General features: G+C 48.6%; 2 protein-coding genes across 2 annotated transcripts; both read left to right on the top strand.

Moving 5' to 3' along the window:
* Positions 1 to 1,427: 1,427 nt before the first annotated feature.
* Positions 1,428 to 9,006, top strand: LOC108921851 (b(0,+)-type amino acid transporter 1). The gene is made up of 6 exons (XM_029258654.1): positions 1,428 to 2,129; positions 4,577 to 4,710; positions 4,883 to 5,012; positions 6,157 to 6,281; positions 7,596 to 7,683; positions 8,696 to 9,006. The coding sequence occupies exons 1-6, from the start codon at positions 1,428 to 1,430 to the stop codon at positions 8,924 to 8,926; spliced, it is 1,410 nt and encodes a 469-aa protein (XP_029114487.1). The 3' UTR covers positions 8,927 to 9,006.
* Positions 9,007 to 12,149: 3,143 nt separating this feature from the next.
* LOC108939511 (rho-related GTP-binding protein RhoB) lies at positions 12,150 to 14,145 on the top strand. The gene has a single exon (XM_018760938.2). The coding sequence runs from the start codon at positions 12,351 to 12,353 to the stop codon at positions 12,939 to 12,941; it is 591 nt and encodes a 196-aa protein (XP_018616454.2). The 5' UTR covers positions 12,150 to 12,350; the 3' UTR covers positions 12,942 to 14,145.
* The last annotated feature ends 6,637 nt before the right edge of the window (positions 14,146 to 20,782 follow it).

Raw genomic sequence — 20,782 nt, 5'->3', positions numbered from 1 at the left:
CACTAGGGCTGAAGGTTGCGGTGCTTCTCAGTGTTGACATATGGTCAGAGACATTGCAAGAGAGGACATTGTGTCTCTTTAGTGTTGTGCAGAACTCAGGTAGGAGCTTGGAGATCATTGCATCTTGTACACCATAGGGTTAAAACTGGAGAAAGAGACATCTTGTCTCCTTTCTTGCCTCCAGTTCATTGTCATTGGTGAAGTCATCCAGTAGGGTGGCTATGCTTCTCAACTTTTTGTAGTTTCCTCCAGCGTGAGGTGTGAAATGTCTTTGTCTCTGTGTTTGTCAATATTCTCATTTTCAAGGTCAAGGTCCTGTCCTTGAGGGTGATTAACCAACAGTGATTGGGAATAATTGTCGGTACTAGTTGCAAAGAAGCTGTTAAACAATGGAAGAGCATGATTGCCTTTAATCTGGTAGCACTGCCATTTTACCAGGATCTCTAGACTTCTCACAGCTTTAACAAGGTCAACCGCCTGCCTGTGGAACTGAACAATCCAAAAATTACCACCTTGGTTTTTTTCTGTATCTTGTGTAGCTGGTTCGTACGAGGATGTAAATACTGTTTTGGTGAACCATCATGGCATGACATAGGTGTTTACTCTGTTATTGTAACATAATGTATGATTGCGCTTAGTCACATGGCCATGGCAGGAAAACAACTTGTGCTCTAAAAATCTGTGTCTTGTAATGTTGGCTTTGACGTTCTTGCAGTGTTCACTGGTCGTCAGCGACACACCTAGCAATCAGGTTCTGTTCCATCACACAACTGTGCAGAAACACCAGCATCTACAACAGATGATATTCATTACCAGAGAGAGTGACATGACCTGAAGTTGAAGATAGCAATGATTTGGATGGAGTGTATGGTTTCAAGAGAATGTGTACATTACAGACTGCAGTATCCTTGACACCCTAGGAGGTCATTATAAAGGTTTTACCCAGTTTGGTTGACTAGCATCCAGTAAAAACAGGCCATGACAGGTCAGATATGGGATGATGTATTAACATCTTTGCAGTTTAAAATTTTGGGGGCTTTGACACACGCCAGCCAACCAATGTCAACAACCGCTTGTTCCAGGGTCATGGCGAGCCGGAGCCTATCCTGGAAACACAGGGCGCAAGGCTGAAGAGGGAGGGAAAACACTCTTGAGGGGACGCCAGACCATCGCAGGGAATCCCGAGCAGGACCCAAACCTCGAACTCGCCACGCAGCTGGCACAGGCCAAACCCGCTGCGCCACCAGACCCCCCTGCTTTTATGCATTGTGACAATGCCATTCAAGGTTAATATTAAACAGGGTACTTTGTCCTGCCCCCATTTAGATGTTTGTTCCCTCATTAGCAGGTACACTGAGGCACTGAAAGTCATAAGCGTGGGTTGTGGTTACCATTCCTCAATACCTACACTCACGTGTGATGTGACCATGGCAGATCAGACAACAGAAAAGCTCAAGCTGAAACGGGAGCTGGGCTTGCTGCGTGCTGTATCGCTGGTCATCGGAACCATGATTGGCTCGGGGATCTTCATCTCGCCTCAGTATATAGTGCAGGAAGTCCGAAGCCCGGGGGCCAGCCTGGTTATCTGGGCAGTGGGTGGCCTGGTGGCCCTGCTGGCGGCTCTCTCCTTTGCTGAGCTTGGGACCATAATCAGGGAGTCTGGTGGGGAATTCATCTATGTGCTGCGGATCTACGGCAAGCTGCCGGCCTTTTTTGTGGCATTCACCTTCCTAGTCGTAGTGAAACCTATGGGTGGAGCGGCGAGCTCCCTGAGCTTTGCCAAGTATGTGTTGGCTCCTCTATACCCTGAATGCCCCCCACCTGATGTGCCTCTTAAATGTACTGCTGTAGTGGTTTTACTGTTGGTGGCTATAGTCAACATTCTCAGCGTACACCTCAGCATGTCCATCCAGGTGTTTTTTGTAGTGGCCAAGCTGGTGGGGCTCCTGGTCATAGTGTTCGGGGGGTTTGTGACGCTGGCAAACGGACACGTCGGAAGCTTGCAGAATGCCTTTGAGGGAACTGTGCTAGGGGTCAGTGATATAGGAATTGCATTGTACCAAGGACTGTGGTGCTATGCTGGGTGGTACAACCTGAACTATGTGACCGAGGAGCTGAAACGACCTGAGGTAAGCTTCATAAAGCATAAACTTCATAAAGTTCTTTTATGTGGGAGTATTACAAGCACTAAAAAACGTACATGATTTTAAATAGCCTATTTAGGACATGATATGGTCATGCAACCTCAACACCTGAACAGTTTTGCTCTTGTACTGCTTTTAGCAGGTTTCTTTCCTCCGTTTCTTTTCCTTGACTGCATGTTGTTAATCAGTTCTATATCCATCTGTCATTTGTTTCTAATGGCTCTTATAATACGTCTCTTTGACCTTTTCTAAATTAACATTATAATTAAAATTAAAGGACTCTGAAGAAATCATTGAAAAGGCAACTAGGAAAAATAAATTCAGTTGAACTGAATTTACCTACAAGGAATAAAAAGTAAGGGGGCGCGGTGGGTTGGACTAGGTCCTGCTCTCCTGTGGGTCTGGGGTTCAAGTCCTGCTTGGGGTGCCTTGTGAGACTGGTGTCCCGTCCTGGGTGTGTCCCCTCCCCCTCCAGCCTTTTTAACTTGTGAACTGCTATAAGGAGGCACCAGTGACGGCTGCAGTGTAAAAACTATTTGACGCTGAAAGAACAGGCAGTATTTATCACATTAAGAGCAACAGGTCTGGACACCTTTGCTCACGGGAACATATGCTGATAAGTGGTGTAAGCGGTGAACTGGAAAAAAGGAATGAACTTATGACGAGCTGGTGCATCTGAAATCAGCTCCTAGGGCACCAAGATGGAGCAGATGCCTTCACTGAAATGTGTCGTGTTGCACTTGCGGACCTTAACTTTGTGTATCACTTACTTTATTTACTTTGCTTGTTAGAAATGGGCTTATTTTGTCTAAAATGTTTTGGGTGTCTCACTTTTGGCCTGTTCTACTTTTACAGTGATTACTGATTTGCCTCACTGAGATAAAGTGCATGTTCCACACAGGTAAAATGCACAGTTCAGTGAAATTTTACATAAATACCTTGTCTTACTACACACACATACACTGGCTGAAGCCGCTTGTCCTGAGCGGGTTGCAGTGAACCGGAGTCTAACCCAGCAACACAGGGCGCAAGGCTGAGGGGGAAGGGGACACACCCAGGACGAGATGCCAGTCCAATGCAAGGCATCCCAAGCAGGACCCCAGACCCACCAGAGGGCAGGACCCGGCAAAACCTGCTGTGCCACCGCACCCCCCCCGTCTTACAACAAAGTAGTGTAACTAATAACACACCTGTGTTCCATTTTGTGTAAAGTGTTATATATTAAAGTATTTTTTTCCAAGGTAACAAGTAATCTTTGACACATTAAAATTTTTACGTGATGTACCCAGCACTGGGGAGGGGGGTTACTTTGTCACTATCTGGATGGACCTCATGCCATGTGTGGACGTGGGCCTGGTTTGATCACCAGAAGCACTGTTGGTCCTGGTGATGTCAGAAGCCCAGGGGCCACTTTGGTTGTCTGGTGGCTCTGCTGTGGGCGCTCTCCTTCAAAGGCTTGTGTCCTTTATCATGGTGCTCACCATCCTGCTGATGTTGAGCCCGTTGGCCAAGGTAAGAAATGCCCTGTGCTTTGAAGTCATGGCCAATTTGCAGAGCGCTGGTCAAATGTCAGTGACCGTACTGAATATCCAGGGGCTCCTTGTGGAGGCCTTGCTGCTCTGCGTCCTGCTCGTACCGTTTGCCAGGATTTGGTTTTTGACTGGGGGTGTGTTTGAAATGGCCAGAATGTGGCTGTGGATCACGTTTGCAGTGCTGCACTAAATGGAAAAACCTGACCTGGATATAGGAGGTCAAACTACTTAAAACACAACTTATTGTTTTGTTTAGCATCATTACTCTTAATTCAGTAATTCCAGGATAAGAGAGGAAGAAGCGTACTCAGCTCTGCGTCAAGTTGAGCAGACGTGATCAGCTGTCCTCACGTGTGGGGACTTCACATATGTGCTGTTGGTATGGCTGTCCAGACACCTGCTGCATCCCTGAGATAAATGTCCTCCACCCTGGAGGGGAAAACAGGGTGCAGTAGACAGTAACTACCTGGAGCTTCTTCCAGTAATGCGGAGTCACCCCAGTCCCGACTGTATCCCGGCGTCTGTCCAGAGGGGTGCTTCTGTGGTGAAGCTGCTAACCATGTAGTCGCCGTTATCAGCAGGATTACTGTGATCACTAAGGGACATGTGGACAGTTGGAAATGTCCACTACAGAGCACATGCTGGACCCTAAGTGCACGTGTCCATGCACTGTGTCCACTGTGCTTCTCAGGGAGTTTTTGTACAAAGACTGCAAAGGTTAAGGATGCGCAAACACACACACACACACCTTCAACGAATGCCCTGATTCTCCTACAAGTGTTCCCTTTCACTTAAAAATGTCATAAAGGTTGTATAGCTACAGAACAAATAACGACAACATCGTTAGGGTTTGTGGCACACAAACTGATGGGTGGATCTCACCTTCCCATGTGTTGACAGGTGAATCTCCCTCGAGCTTTGCTGATCGCCATACCCACGGTCACCGTGCTCTATCTGCTGGTCAACGTGAGCTACCTGACAGCCATGACACCCAGGGAGCTGATGTCCTCCACCGCAGTAGCTGTAACCTGGGGGTAAGACTGACCGCAGCGCTGGGGCAGGAGAAGCCCTTCTCAAACCCCAAGAGCACAGCCAGCCTTCACCATGGAGATGCGAAGAGAAGCCTGCTGTGTTGTTGGGATGCTGCTCTGCACTGCCGCCCTGCTGGTCCACACCGATACATCCCTCTCCCTCGCTCTCTCTCAGGAACAAAGTGCTGGGCAGCTGGGGGTGGTTGATGTCCATAGCTGCAGCCCTCTCCGCATTCGGGTCCCTAAACGGCTCGTTCTTCAGCGGGGGGCGGCTGTGCTTTGTGGCCGCCCGGGAGGGTCACATGGTGAGACCTCTGCACCTCGCACCTAGAGTTGTGCGCTAACAGAAGTCCATTAGCGTCAGGCATTTATTCTAGCACCCTTTCATTTGCCTTCCTGTGAATTCTGCTCTGAGAAAGCTACAAGCATGCACCCACTGCAGGGGGCATTCAGTCTGAGACCAGTATTAACACCACCTGTTGTTAATTGGTCTGGATTGCTTTTACCTGGTCTGCAACACCAGCTCCGGTCCATGACACTGGCTCAGCCCACTAAACTCTGATTATGTTTGAAAATTGTGCAAACTGTGTGACACAGACTACGGGATCACTGTGCTTTAATTTTCTAATTATTCGTGTACTTAAATGTGGTCTACAGCCTTCATATTCCTCAAGGCAGTTCACACACACTATCACAGTAGGTTTAAAATTATTTTCTATACACTGGACCCTTCATGAATGAAATTTCTGCGAACAATTCACTATTGCCCTGTCCACACAGAATGTGAGCTCTGCAAGGTAATTAGTATTTTAATCATTCAGTTTTTCAGTATGCGGGGGATTTCCCGGAACAAATTAGAAACGGTTAACGGGGCATAAGTGTACTGTTGTCTTTGAGCTCTTTTTTTTTACATGTGCATTCATACATCTACACTTTTCTCCAGTGCAACGTACAACTGAGAGTAAACAAAAGCGCATCACCAACAGAAAGAGAGATACAGTGGGAAATTTTGTACAAGTGCAGCCAGTTAGTCCACCAGCACCATTTAACCAGCACACGTTACAGAGTAGCTGCATATAGGATTGCGAGAGGTTACAGAATTATTTTGTGTTTTTTAATTAAACACACTATGCTGGGCAAGTGTATGAAGAAGCTAAATGATCAGGAGAGAAGTGGCTCTGAAAGAGATGTCTTTTGAGAGCCTTCTTGAATGCAGAAAGGGATTCAGCAGTTCTGAGGGACAGGGGGTGCTCATTCTACTATACTGGAGCCAAAGCTGGAAACCCATGGACTTTCAATTCTGGAACCTATGTATGTGCTACTTCCTATATTTTGGCACCTCCTGGAATGTTGGGCAAACGGTTATGTTATCCTCCCCTTCACCCTGACCTCACCGTGTCCATACTAATGAACCCCACTTGAGTTGTGCTGTTGTCCGCTTCTGTCCAGCCTGACATCCTGGCCATGGCCCATGTCCATCGGTTGACCCCTTTGCCCGCACTAACCTTCAAGACGGTCCTCGCACTGGTGGTGCTGATCCCAGGCGACTTCGAGAGCATCATTAACTACTTCAGGTAAGAGACCTGCTGTCACCCGCAGAGTCACTGTTGGGGGCAAAGACAGATTTTGTTTGGAACACATGTCCTTCGTAAGTTTATTTGTGTTAATTAATGGCCATGAGAGATGTGGTATTGGTCACATGACAAACTTACACTGTATCATGACAACAGCCACACAAGTCACTATCTCATGGTCACAGTAACGCTTCAAAATTTAAGTCCCCTGAGAACCGTCATATCTATCACATACAAAAGAACTAAATGTTTTTGCAATACAAGTTACTGAAGAGCTACAGATAGTGACTTTTTAATCTTGAGATACCAGTTTATGATGAGGTCAATGGAGCACGTGTACATTTTATTGACAGAAGAGAGATTGTAAAGTTAATAGGCAAGTAATAAAATACTTGATTAAACTCACACACACACAGTCTGAAACTGCTTGTCCCAAGTAGGGCCGCAGCAAACCGGAGCCCAACCCAGCAACACAGGGCACAAGGCTGGGGGGGACACACCCAGGACGGGATGCCACCCCATCGCAAGGCACCCCAAGCAGGACCCAAACCCCAGACCCACCAGAGAGCAGGATCTGGCCAAACCCGCTGCACCACCGTGCCCCCCTTGATCAAACTGCCCTTTTATTTTTAATGAATAATTGCAAACAAGAGTGGCTTTTGAGTTATGCCCAAAGTACCCCTTTATTACATTTATTTATTTAGCAGACACTTTTCTCCAAAGCAACTTTCAACAAACTCCATATAGTGTTACTATCAGCCCAGACACCTTATTCACCATGGTGACTTACACTGCTAGATACACTACTTACAATGGGTCACTCATCCATACATCAGTGGAACACACACACACACTCTGTCACTCAAACACTATAGGTTAAACCAAACAGCATGTCTTTGGACTGTGGGAGGAAACCACAGCACCCAGCAGAAACCCACACATACATGGGGAGAACATGCAAACTTCACACAGACTGAGCAGGGACCGAACCCACGTTCTCTCGCACCACCCAGGCACCGTGAGACAGCAGTGCTACTCGCTGTACTACCTCCCTGACATCATCACTTCATTAACTTTGTCAACATTCGTAAGATGATCAAGTGTTACAGCAGAGATCAGAAAAGGGAAACATGAGCTATAAAACTGGTGTATCACTCTAAAAGTACGACTGACACTCTAACGGTGTTAGCATTCAAGGACTTTATATACACATCGTGGTCAGCTGGCTGGGGAGCGAGTCTGACCAGTGTGGCCTCTTGTCATGTTGTGATCATGTTGGTCATCCTGTGACCTTTGTTCAACCTGCCATTTCAGCTTTACTGCTTGGTTCTTCTACGGAATTACGGTGTCCGGTCTTCTTTACCTTAAAATCAAGAAACCAGAAATGCGCGGCTCGTACAAGGTGAGCCCAAACCATGATCAGCGTGATCAGCATTCTCTCAGACTAAACCACACATATTCCCACTGTTTATACATCACAGGGTGTTCTTTGTCCACTGGGGTGGGCAAGTTGGGATTTTTGTGGCACTGACGACCCACCACTGCATGCATTTGAGTGTTGAAAGTGGAAATTAATACATATTTTCTCAGAGCGACAGCTGAATGGGGAAATTACATACCAACAATCCGGGCAGGGTGTACACTCTACAGGCGTACTGTTCTTCAAACAGAACATCAAACAAAAAGCCAATGACACTTAAGGTACATAATGAGGTATGAAAATACCCTGAAATGACTGTAGCTGTGCTGGAAATCCTGGCCAAATAAAATACAATTCCACACAGTGATGAAATGTGACATGCTGACAGGGTTGTTTTCACCTGTTGCTGTGTCCCACCAGCAAACAGCATCAATGCTTCTTGAAGAACATTTCTTGATTTAGTCTGTTGTACTTTACTCAAACACCAGGGGGGGCCACGGGTTTGCATCTTTAACTCATACCAAAGTTTTATTTTTTAATTATAATTACAATTAATCAATTTATTTGGTGTTTTTCTCCAATGCAACTTACAGTGTTTTGTATACTCAGATGCTTACAGTATCTTTCTTACCTTTTTATACACCTGGGTAATTTTCACTGTATTGGTTCAGGGTAGGGGGTGCGGTGGCGCAGTGGGTTGGACCGTAGTCCTGCTCTCCGGTGGGTCTGCGGTTCGGGTCCCGCTTGGGGTGCCTTGCGGCGGACTGGCGTCCCGTCCTGGGTGTGTCCCCTCCCCCTCCAGCCTTACGCCCTGAGTTGCCGGGTAGGCTCCGGTTCCCCGTGACCCCGTATGGGACAAGCGGTTCCGAAAATGTGTGTGTGTGTGTGGTTCAGGGTAAGTTCCTTGATCGAGGGTTCTGTAGCAGGAGGGTGTAGTCGAATCTGGAACTGGGGATCCCATCCTGATCCTTACTGCCACTGCTGTTGTTCCCAGACGCCTATTTTCGTCCCCATCCTGGTTATCATTGCTGCTGTGTTTCTCGTGCTGGCGCCCATCATCGACCAGCCCAAGATCGAGTACCTGTACGTGACGCTCTTCATCCTCAGTGGCAGCATCATCTACGTGCCCTTCATACACTACAAGCTGTGCCCTGGCTTCCTGGATAAGGTCACCATGTTCCTGCAGCTCTTCCTCGAAGTGGCTCCAGCGGACAAGAACCTGTAGGACACGTCTAGGCTGGATCCTCTGCTACAGCTGCCTAGCAGTTGACTCCATTAATACAAAATACATTGTTAGAAAAGTAGAAGGAAAAATAAAAAGCTAAATTTGTCATTTTAAACTCCTTGTAATGTCTAAAGTCTCAGCTGAACTGCCTTTGTTAATCTGTCCAGTACTGATGTTAGAGTATATGGTATGTATTATGTTTCTGTAACATTTTAATTAAAAATTTGTCATCTTCCATTTGTGTCACCTTTATCAGTTACCTTTTATAAGCATATTTAATCAAAACTCACTCTAATGACTGTTCGAAGCCAAACGAGTATGTTTATTTTGAAAACTATTATTCTTGTATTAGACATGTAGTATTTGTTGTTACTGGATTTCATATAATTTAATGTACAAATGACACATTTCATTAAACAGCACACTGACTCTTTTCTTAACGTGTCACTTTCTTCCTGAACACATGGCCAGCTGGCTGACAGGTAAGGAGCGATGCCACACCTTCTCTCCTGCCACCTGCAACAACACACGTGCACGTTATCAATGGCTATTTATTACACTGCACCGAAACTTGTTTACGTCCCAGAGCACAACTCTGTTTGTCCCCCAGTTTTTCTCGTTTAACCTGTTGGAAGTCGTTCTGCAGGTGAGACAGCACAGTCACGGGACAGCGACTGACAGGTGTTTCCCTCTGTGGTATCGACACTTTTTTTAGAAACCAATTTGCATCAGATGATGACAAGGAAAGGGAGCAGCTTGTAGTGCAGCAATTTGAGCTGCTGCTTTTTATCCCACAGGTCACCGTAGTACCCTTGAGGAAGGTACTTATGCCAAAATTGCTCCAGTAACAAATTACTCTGCTGTGTAAATGCGCAAAGTGTTCAAGGTAGCTTGACACTGTAGAGAAAACACACACATTGACCAAAACCGCTTGTCCCAAGGGGGGGGGGGGGGTCACAGCGAGCCAGAGCCTAACCCGGCAACGCAGGGCGCGAGGGGGAGGGGACACACCAGGATGGGACGCCAGTCCGTCACAAGGCACCCTAAGCGGGACTCAAACCCCAAACCCACCAGAGAGCAGACACAGGACAAACCCACTGCACCACCACACCCCTGAAACTGTAGAGCAAAGTGTCAGCTAAATGTAAATGGGGGAAAAAAATGACATTTACATACAACGTGGTGGTGAACAGCTCTTTTCCATACAATCAATATGTCCACAGGCTTCAGCTCACCCTGTTCAGTTTGACTGGGACAACTATAAACAAGTAAGGTAACTGGGGACAGCTGGTAGCATAGTGGTTACAGCTACTGCCTTTTGACCCTGTGGTTGCAGGTTCAAATCCCACCTCCTGCTGTAACACCCCAGAACAAAGTCCTTACCCCCATTGGGTGCTCTAGTTGTATAAACAGGTAAATAACTGTAAGTTGCCTTAGAGAAAAGCACCAGCTAAACAAATAAATGTTAATGCACCCAGAGATCCTTCTGGAACTCAGCCTGACACACAGCTCAGGGCAGCAGGCTAGAAAGAGAAGAATTTGCATACATTACATAAAATTTGCATGCTCCTCATAAATATGCAGATCATCACAGTCATTATCATTCTTACGACAGAATAATTAACATTTGACCTGCAGAACAAGTAGCATGAATTCTGGAGCTGCTGGACAGCCTTGTGACCTCGTGATGGTATCACACCTGTAAAATACCATAACCTTTTGACCTTTTCCCCTTGTTTCATGTATGCGCTCGTGTCTGCAGGTCTTAAAATTAATTTAAAAAACTGCACGTACAGAGGGAAACCAACCGATTTGTAAAGTCGAAACGCAGGTTTCCGTCATGACATCACTCTGTTCAAGTTGGAAATGTTTTTTTTTTTTTTCCCCCCAAAAGCCAAAACAAGGCTACGGCCTCAAGTGACGTGACCTCGCCTTCTGTAAGAAACTACTATTTATACTCGAAACCACAAGAAAGGGACGGAAAGAATGAACACAGCAAAGCTTCTTCGCGATTTACACGCCTAAGGCCGCAGAGATGCTAACAGCTAAGCGCGATGCGCGCCAATTCCGACGCGTTACGTCACTGCGCGTTCCTGACGTGCTGACGCACCGAGGGCGCGTTGCGGGAGCAGTGCGGGGCCTCCCAACGCACTCGGCGCAGGAACTCGGTGCCTGTTTGCGCTGAAAGCCGGGCGGGCGATAAAAACGGAAGCGACGAGAATCCGCGCCTAATAACAAAATTGGAGCGCACACACGAATATTATCGTTTCTAAACATCCGAGTCATCCTCTTTTTACCTTTCTTCTCTTTTTCTCCCATTCCAAATATGACGTGGGGAAGACATTAACCGCTGAGGGGAAGCATTTAATGTTTTCACTTGTATTCACGTTGCCTTGTTTTATAACGTTCCTTAATAAGGATATTTTATTCCATGGATCTTTTTGATGTAATAACTGGGCTCAACTTGCCACAAGGTGTCGCTCCATTTGCACACATTTCCGCGCCTGGTTCCATATCGGGACTTCATTCAACGGAGACTTTTTTTTGGCCCTAAGAACAAACTTTAGCGATCAAATTAACTGGATCTCAAGTGAAAAACAGGGACTAAACGGCAGGCAACACAAAGTCATTCTTACGTTGTTTCCCAATTTTCACAACACTATCTTTTCAGACCTTTCCCAGTCAAGGACGCGAGTTTCGCTCAAAATTAATCATTAACACTTAAGTTTGTCAACTGTACCTTTCAAACAAGTGGTATGGAACCACTGTGGTATCTGTTGGTTATCTGAAGAAAAAAAACATCGGTTATTCTGATACATAATGTTACTTAATTCAAATACAAAACGACCATTCGCAATTACATTTTTTTAGATTATTACTTTTCTGTGTGTGGGTATGAAAAATATGTTTAATGTTTATTTAGCTGTCCCAGTATAAGTTAGGAAGAGCGTGGCAGCGAAGTGATGTAACGGACTCCCGCTATATTCACTCCGTGTCCTATGGCCCAGCCGTCAGCGCATGCGCATCCTGCGTTCCCGAGCACATTACCAGGACGGGGCAGGTCCTCGTGGCGAGCGAAGCGAGTCCCTCCCACTTTAATTTCAGGGGCTTGGAAGAGCCAATAGGCGCCGTCTTGTGAAATGTTGACCTCACCTCGTTCGCTCCGATTGGCCGGCTATATTAAGAAAGCGGCTGGGCTCTTTAAAAGGGAGCCGCTCACGGTCCTCCTTGTAAAGCGGCTGTAGAAATTCAAGGGAAGACGTGACGTCGCGACGGGGGCAGCAGTGGGTGTGAGAGACGCAACGACAGACCCCGCATCGCGCAACAGATTTACGGAGGAGCGCCGTGTATTTCAGCTTATTTAGAGCTGGTGTGTTTTTTCCTTTTCAAAATAACAAAAGGAAAACGAAGGTAGGCGGAACCAATGGCTGCAATTCGCAAGAAGCTCGTGGTGGTGGGCGACGGCGCGTGCGGCAAGACGTGCCTACTGATCGTGTTCAGTAAGGACGAGTTCCCCGAGGTCTACGTGCCCACCGTGTTCGAAAACTACGTGGCCGACATCGAGGTGGACAGCAAGCAGGTGGAGCTGGCGCTGTGGGACACGGCAGGCCAGGAGGACTACGACAGGCTCCGGCCCCTCTCGTACCCGGACACTGACGTCATCCTCATGTGCTTCTCCGTGGACAGCCCGGACTCGCTGGAGAACATCCCTGAGAAGTGGGTGCCGGAGGTGAAGCACTTCTGCCCCAGCGTGCCCATCATCCTGGTGGCCAACAAGAAGGACCTGCGCAACGACGAGAACGTGAGGAACGAGCTGGCCAGGATGAAGCAGGAGCCCGTCAAGACGGAGGACGGCCGGGCCATGGCCGTGCGCATCGGTGCCTACGACTACCTTGAGTGTTCAGCCAAGACCAAGGACGGCGTGCGCGAGGTCTTTGAGACGGCGACGCGCGCCGCCCTCCAGAAGCGATCGAGGCCCTCCGGCGGCTGCGCCAACTGCTGCAAGCTGCTGTGAGGCCCCACCGGCGCTCCGAGAACCGCCGAGACGAACCCCTGCGAGTGCCGCGCTCTCCCCAGCGAGGAGCGTGAGGGACGCAACCGTGAGACCTGCCTCGCGTCCTTTCTGCTCAACTTTTGCCCCACGGGGGTCACCCTTCATAGAAGATGAACGGTGCATGACTGGGGGGGCCCTCTGTGTGACTCTATAAGTGACCATCAACAGTTCTTTTTTTACACCGCTACTGGGAGGCCGCAAACGGACCACGGGGGATGTTGGGCGGGGGAGGGGGGGGGGGGGGCACGCATTTGCCGATGCACTGTTGTCACGTCCCGAGGGGTTGGACATGCCTGACCGCTGCCTTCCGCCGCTCTGCCCCCGTCCTGAATGTCCCGAAGGTCACAGAGTGCTCTGAGGGCCGATCCAGGGGGCGGCGGGCGACGTTGGACGGCTCGGTGTGCGCGACCCACTTCAGCAGACGTGGCCGATGGAGGTGGCCGCCATCCCACCGACAGACTCTGAGAAAGCTGGCAGTCGCATTGACTTGTACAGCGGTGACGTGATGAAGGCAGCGGAGCTGGGATGCGAGAAGGGCGGGGTGGGTGGCGGCGGATGCCGTTAGGCACACGGACCACCCTATGTGTCGCTGGGGGGGGGGGGGTCAGTTTTACGATGGATGTGGAAGAGCCATCTCGTTTCAGTTGTCCTTTGCTCCCCGTTTTGCACAAAGCCGTGATGCACCTCAAAGCTGGACGTGCAACGTTGACTCAACATCGACACCAAGTCTCTACTATGACACGGTGACTGCCTTCCAAGAGGCTTGTTGTCCATACTTCATTTTTCCAAAAAAAGGAGCAGCAGCTCAGTGTGGCCTCATTGGGCTTTGTGTGAAATGCTCCCTTTTCTCTGTTAGACGGGTTCCCCTTTTTTTTTTTCTTTTTTTTCCTCCCCCCCCCCCTCCTCAAAATCAACTTGCTCCATGCTGTTTTGCATCTTAATGCCTGTGAGATACAAAGGACGTTTTGTTTTAAACAGGGCGTAAGTTATAAGGCATAGCCCGAGGGATGTTTACAAAAAAGACATGTATTTAAGCTGTGTGGAGGTTTTGCAAAACAAAGTATTAAATGTTTAAATGGTATTAAATGTTTGGCTGCTCATTTCCACGACGTGACCACTTTTCCATGTTGTGTGTCTTTAAAAAGTGATTAAATTATGCAAAACAGATGCGTGCTGGGACTCCTTGTCTGAGTTTCGGGGTGTCAGTCTGCTGTTGGCCCTGTGCGGTTTGCCTTCATGGGCAATGAAAGACCTTGTTTGACACACACGAGGCACTGACAGGGAATAAAGGGCTCATTTGTGGGGGTCTTTTGTTTGGAGGGGTGGGGTCACATCCCATGCGGTGGCGGTTGGGTCCTAGTGCCCCCCACACAGCAGGATGCTGCTGCTGCTCAGAAAAAGCACAACTGCAGTTATGAACTGCCACTCACTTCCATTGTGAGGCTGCTCTCCTGTTAGGTTATTAACAGATCTTTAAAATAAAGATTTAAAAATGGTGAATAAGTATCATAACTAGATTTGTTGGTTCCAGTTCAGGGAGGCACTGTACATTGCTCCAAGCGGGTCATGTCCATTGCTAACCAGCAGTTAAAAGGGCTAAATGTCCAGTAGAGCTTAAAATAATGAAAATGTTTACAGGAGCTGTGTAAATGAGGACATGATGGTAGGTGTGTACGTACTGAAGTCGTTCTAATATCCAAAGACTGCACAGGTGTGTAGCAAACAGGTATTGCGTATGATGGGCACGACAGGGCGTGTCTCCGCGGCGGACCACCACATTAATGCAGCTTCGTGAGGACAGATGGGCTGTGGGAAATAACACTAGAATATAATCAGAGCAGTGTAGGTTTTTTAAAAATTATTTAGTATTAGGTGCTCACTTAGATGGGCGGCGTGGTGGCGCATGGTCTACAGAACCTGTCCAGCTGAGATCCTGCCGGGGACATCTGATGGGCTGTGGGGGGCAGGACGGTGCAGGGAAAACACGCCTAATTCACAGAAGAGGCGAAGAAAAACTACACAGCAGCAGAACCACAGGGACAGGTTACTGCTGGACTAAAAGTGTGACCTTACCCTGGTACCTCTGGGGGACACATGTCCTTAGATGCCCGATACATCTGCAGCTGTCCTTCCTGGGTCCTCGAGCACGTCCAGTAGGACAGCTCTCTGCCCTCAGGAGCCCCGCAGGACGCCTTCCGCCGTCACGTCGGGTGAAAGGAATTGTGGGCCGTGAGTCCAGGAGAGTCTGTTCTCGATCGCAGGAGCGATAAAGAGGGAGAGGTGCCGCCGGGTTGGCCCTTCTACCGCAGTATTTCAGCTGGTAACATGTCCCCCTGCAGGGAGGAACGGTGCGTCCGTACAGAGAGAGGGGCTCACGAGTAATCTGACATGGTGACAGCGCAGCTCCGTAATGCTGATTAAACACAATGTTCCCTCATAAAGAGCTATTTTTAACAAGTCATTAACCGTGCTTTGTGTGCAAGTGCAGCAGGGTGGATCGCAACCCTGCCCTGACTCTGCTCCCTAGTGCCGAAGAACACTGGAACACTAGGGGGTGTGGTGACGCGGGGAGGGAGCGCTCCCGTTCCGCACGCCACGGCACTCCGATTCCAGCTCTTTGCACGCAGCCGGTGCCGGGGATAGAAGTCGCGAGAAAGCCGTGGGATGTCCCGTCCGAAAGGGGTCAAACTCACGAGGCCGCTGGTTGCCCAATGGAGGCCCGTTGGCTGTAACACAAAATTTCACCTGCGCTCCGAGGTCGTCCTCAGTCAGCCTACGGCAAGACGCCGAACTCGTCACATGTGGGCCACATGTGGCGTCAATCATACAGCAAGACGTGATACTCAAAGTCATGGTTGCTGTGCCGCGATCTGATTTGCCTGTGCCTGAGCTCTCCCATCATGCGCTGCGCCGAGAGGCCGACCACTGGCCGCAGTTGCCACCCGAATCCAGCCCGGTTTCTCTGCTCGATAGCATCTGCTTCATAACGTAGATCAGACAGAGTAAAACAAGAGTATAATGTGAATGAGCCTCATTCGGGGGCGGGGCGGTGCGGTGCGGTGCGGTGCGGTGCGGGAGCTGGGCAGGCGACACGCCCCACCGAGCGGTCCGCCCCTGCCGCTGCGGGACAAACGAGGGTGGGAAGCGTTTGTCATCTCAACGGTGTGTTGTTGAGAGCTGGGGTCAAGTGAGGTCCCGCTCCAGCAGGTCACGCGAGGGGAATTAGCGCAGATGAAAGAGTCGTCGCCGTGACGACAGACAGGTGTGTCGGCAACGCGCTCAGAAAGTCACACCCCGTGTAGTTGATCGAAACCCGTTTCTGTCGAATGCGGGTGCCGTCCGCCTCGTGCGTAATCGGTGTGACATTTCCCAGCTTTTTATCGATTTCGACACAATGGCACAAAAGGACACATTGTTGCGTTAGTGAGATGTAAACATTCCGGATGGTTTTGTCCTTACAAAAATGAGCCCTGCAAACAGCAACAATTTTTGGAAGAATGGAGAATTCAGAAGTCGAAAAACGGCGGAGTGCGGTGGGTCGGCGCTCCTCTTGTTTCACACACTGGCTGTTAGCAGAGCTGTTCGGAATGTGCACCTTCACCACACGCCTGAATTTACCGTCGTCTGTGGATCAGACACTGATTTATTTATGTACAACAGGTAAATTTTTACCGTATCAGCTCAGGGTAAGTACCTTGCCCGAGAGCACTAAAGCAGGAGGGAGTCGAACCCTGGTCCTTTGATTGCAAGATGGCAGCACTAACCACTGCGCCACCTGCAGGAACTGCGTTGCCACATCATGCCCCCTTTTGTAATTCAGCTCCCGTTTGCGGCGTATTTTTCCAAATACCTCAGCGGCGGTATCATGAAGAGAGTAACCAAAACCAGAAATACCACATTCCGGGGCTTTTTCATATATATGAGCCTCTCGGAGAAAGGGCCGCAGGAGTGCGGGAACCGCTCTGCGAAAGAAGGCCGAGAGCAGCCCGGCAGGGCGTGGGGACGCGACCCATTCCACCTTGGCGCCGTCGCAGACGCACATTTAATTGTGTTCAGAAAAGAGCGATACTTTGCGTCCTCTGTGGGGAAACATCCATCAGCCACATGTCTTGTTGCTGGGCAAACGTGCAGGGAGGGATGAGGGGGGAGATGAAATAATAATAGTTGACCTACTTTATGTTGCTGACTGCCAGTTGTCTGATCTATTATGCATCACCCGTTCAAACTGTGACTTTAGCTTGAAACTGGCAACATTAATAATAATAATAATAACAAGAGTAACAATAATAGTAATAGTGATGATGATGATGATGATGATGCACGGACAGCGGCAGGCTAACACACCTTTCACTTTGTATGTTCGTGTTATTTTACATCCTCATGCGCACTTTGACTATTAGAAACGACATTAACATAGAACTCGTAGCGTTTTTTGGACACAGTTTTATATCTTGCTTATGTTTCCTCGCTGCACATTTCTTAGATGTCTTCTTTTGTCCATGTTCTCAGCGGTGTGTTTCGGGTGTAACTTCACACTTTTGGGGGCTCGTAACGGCAGCTCACCCGGGGGTGGGGACAATGTGTGTGTGTGTGTGTGTGTGTGTGTGTGTGTGTGTGTGTGTGTGTGTGTGTGTGTGTGTGTGTGTGTGTGTGTGTGTGGGGTATGTACGAATGGAGGCTGGAAGGACTGTGGTTCCTTTGTGTCTTTGGTTAGTGGAATCCCCCCCCCACCCCACACACACACATCCAGTTTTCCCTCTTTTCTTGACCATGCAGTCATGTGGAGTAAATCGAGACCCAAGCGTGGACTCTGTCACTTTGGACTCTCTGGACGCAGGAAGTGCATCTAACACATAAATATATTATACTGATATTGAGAAGTGGGTCAGAACCCACTGAAAGCAAGAGTGACACCTCAGGGAAAGTACACAAACTAAGGGAAAGATTCTGCATTCCAGGACATTCCTGAAGCACATTAGCAGAGAGCTTCTTACACAAAAGTGTAAACTGTTCCAAATAAGATGGTCAACTCAGTATCCTCTCAATTAAACGGCACCAAATCCAAGTGGCTCAGTGGAAGTGAATCAAAGTAGAAACTTAATTAAGTCATTAATTTGTTGCTAACCTGATGTTCTTCAAAAACACATTAAAGTTTCCCTCCCATTTGTACAACTGAGCATTTCGCCCACTGTAATTACACTGCTGTAATGTGCAGTAGCAGCGGCCAGGAGTGGGGTTTGAACCAGAAACCTTCTGATCATAAGACCGTGTCCTTAAATCACCTCACTACTTACTGCGGTAAAGTGTTCTCCTGTATCTCCTCTTCTTGTCTCACTCCACTGGCTTCCTGTAGCTGCTCACATCAAGTTCAGAACCATGTTTATGGCCTACAAGACCATCGGTGGACCTGCGCCCCAGTACCAACAGGACCTGATCACTCCTGCCACCCCTGTAAGAGCACTTTATTCCTCCACCTCCGCTGGCTTGGTGGTCCATCTCCCTAGGTACCCTAAATCAAACTCCCTCTGTCACTCAGAGCTGCTAAATCCTTCCGAGAATTCAAGAAGGGCCTCAAACCCATCTCTTTCAGAGCCACTTCTCTCCTGAGCTCCTATGTACATTTATATCACATCACCTGCCACAATCATCTCTGTATGTCCTGGCTGACACGTCTCTGTTCTACTGGCAGCGACTACAGCAATAAATAAGGTTCGATACTCATGTGTCTGCAGCTAAATTTCTTTGTCTGATGTCGTCTGCACAGCATTAACAGACAAGTGTGTGAAGCAGGCTAAGTATTCCCCGTATCACATTTTGGGAGGCGATCTGGCCAAGGAGGACACCAAATTCGACCGTGAGATCGGCGATCATATGACTTGGCGAGTGCTGCCCTTCTCCACACCGTGCTGCTGACCCACATACGGCAGAAGACATTTCTTCTAGGACAAAGATAAGCATTCTCTCCCTGTGGAGCCAGGAAATTGTCCCGGTGCTCATGTAGGACATCCAAGTCAGCAGGGTTTCATCACCACATTACTGAGCTACCATGGCAAATTGGTGGGCTCGGGGGTGGGGGTGGGGGGGGGGTAGTGGCGGCAGGGGTCAGCCGGTCTGATGGAGGGAGGCCACGTTGGAACTAGACTCGTGACCATAAGGTCGTTCATTCAATGCACCGCATGACAGGCAGTGAAAGAGACAATGAGTGGATCTCCATGGTAACACAAGGTGGCTCTGGGTTAGGATTAGGGTTAGGATTAGAGTTAGGATTAGGGTTAGCGTTCGGGTCGCGCTTTCTTAGGCTTCATTACAACGACACGTTCCTGGTCAAAGTATAGTGGCGCCTTAGACCATTGACTTCTTTCCCAGGACGAGAACAGACCAGTTACCTTTGTGGCTTTAAAGGACAACGATTAAGAGTATTAAAGCAGGAGGAGAAATCTGAACCTGGGACTTCTGAGTGGAAGGGGCCAGTTGTAGCCATCATGGCACCTGAGCTGTTCTTCCTCACGAGAACGACTTATTGATCACCGGTCCATCGTCACTCTGCCGTGCGCTCATATCTCCCCCCTAGGGACATTGCTCAGGTGCTTGAAGGATACCCTCATCAAAGAGTGACTTTACTTGCTTATGGGTTATTTCCGTGGAATCAACTGGTGTCAAATAACCTTTGGCCAGTGCCAGAATCTGAAAATGAAAAAGCTGAACATAAACTCTGAGTGCATGTTGACAACCGCTGAAGCAGCTTCGCTCATTAAAACCGCCTCGGTTCCTGCCGCCCAGACCCGTCATCCATCTCGAGGGTCCGTTTCCTGAGGAAAGAGGGTGACGCGGCTCCACTTCTTGCATGAACTGACGTTATCGCGCGACTACACGTTTTCTCCCGGCGAAGAGCACTCCCTGTAGGGGTTACATTTCCGGCAGGAGCTCCACAAATAAAGGGAACAGCACAGATGCTGGGGATTCCCCGAACCCCCCGACCCTGGAACACACGCATGTCATCAAGGGTTATTGTTAGACCATGTAGTCCTCAGGGTGGGACTGGGATTCATGTTTACAAGGACCTCACAGGGTTTAAAGAGGGTGGAAGGACATTATGAACAGGACTGAAGAGGGTCAACGCTGTCAAAGACGTCTTTTGCCAAAGCTTTCGGTAGCACTTGGCTTTCAACTACCGCTACCTATCGGGACCATCACTGGGCCACCGTATCCCAACAAAGTATTATTTTATTATGTCAGAAAGGAGGGGTGATATTTGTGATTAACTCCACTGAGCGTGATTGGTAATATTTTTGGGTCCCCCAACACCAGACACACAGGTTGCACCTGGCCTACGGATAATAAGAGAATTCCGGGATACAAAGCATGCACTTTTTAACGACTTCCCTTTAGTAATTACGTGCAACAGATCTGAAAGCCTATGAATATTTGGGGCATCAATTTTTCATTGGGACTCCATGGGTTTTCCATGCCGTTCCATCTTCCACCAACATGGTGCCACGGTTCATTTGGTAAAGGGATCCTGGGAATTTAAATGATGCGGGAAACCGGTCGATTCCAGTCACGTTCGTAGACATATCTGACATAAAAAAAATAGTCAAATGTGTCTGAGAGCTGCTGCCTAACTGAGTAAAATCCAAATCCAACTCTGTATCTGACATCAATCGGTTTCAAAAGACTAACAGTCAGTGACTGAGGAGGAAAACTGATCAAACGATGACCACGGTCTTTTACTTTTAGATTCGACCGCTAGTCAACGGTCGATTCCAGGCTGTTGGCTTCAGTGCCCCACCCCAACCCCCTCC

This window comes from Scleropages formosus, chromosome 15, assembly GCF_900964775.1.
Source record: "Scleropages formosus chromosome 15, fSclFor1.1, whole genome shotgun sequence".
Classification (NCBI taxonomy): domain Eukaryota; kingdom Metazoa; phylum Chordata; class Actinopteri; order Osteoglossiformes; family Osteoglossidae; genus Scleropages; species Scleropages formosus.
The sequence above is the reverse complement of the archived record's forward strand: the minus strand, read 5'-3'. Positions and strand labels throughout refer to the sequence as shown.

What these genes read in the sequence shown, in the direction of transcription:
- LOC108939511 (XM_018760938.2), top strand. Translation starts at nt 12,351, where the DNA reads ATGGCTGCAATTCGCAAGAAGCTCGTGGTGGTGGGCGACGGCGCGTGC.
- LOC108921851 (XM_029258654.1), top strand. Translation starts at nt 1,428, where the DNA reads ATGGCAGATCAGACAACAGAAAAGCTCAAGCTGAAACGGGAGCTGGGC. An exon ending in AGGAGCTGAAACGACCTGAG is followed by an intron (nt 2,130 to 4,576) that starts GTAAGCTTCATA and finishes ATGTGTTGACAG; the next exon opens with GTGAATCTCCCTCGAGCTTT. An exon ending in AAATGCGCGGCTCGTACAAG is followed by an intron (nt 7,684 to 8,695) that starts GTGAGCCCAAAC and finishes TGTTGTTCCCAG; the next exon opens with ACGCCTATTTTCGTCCCCAT.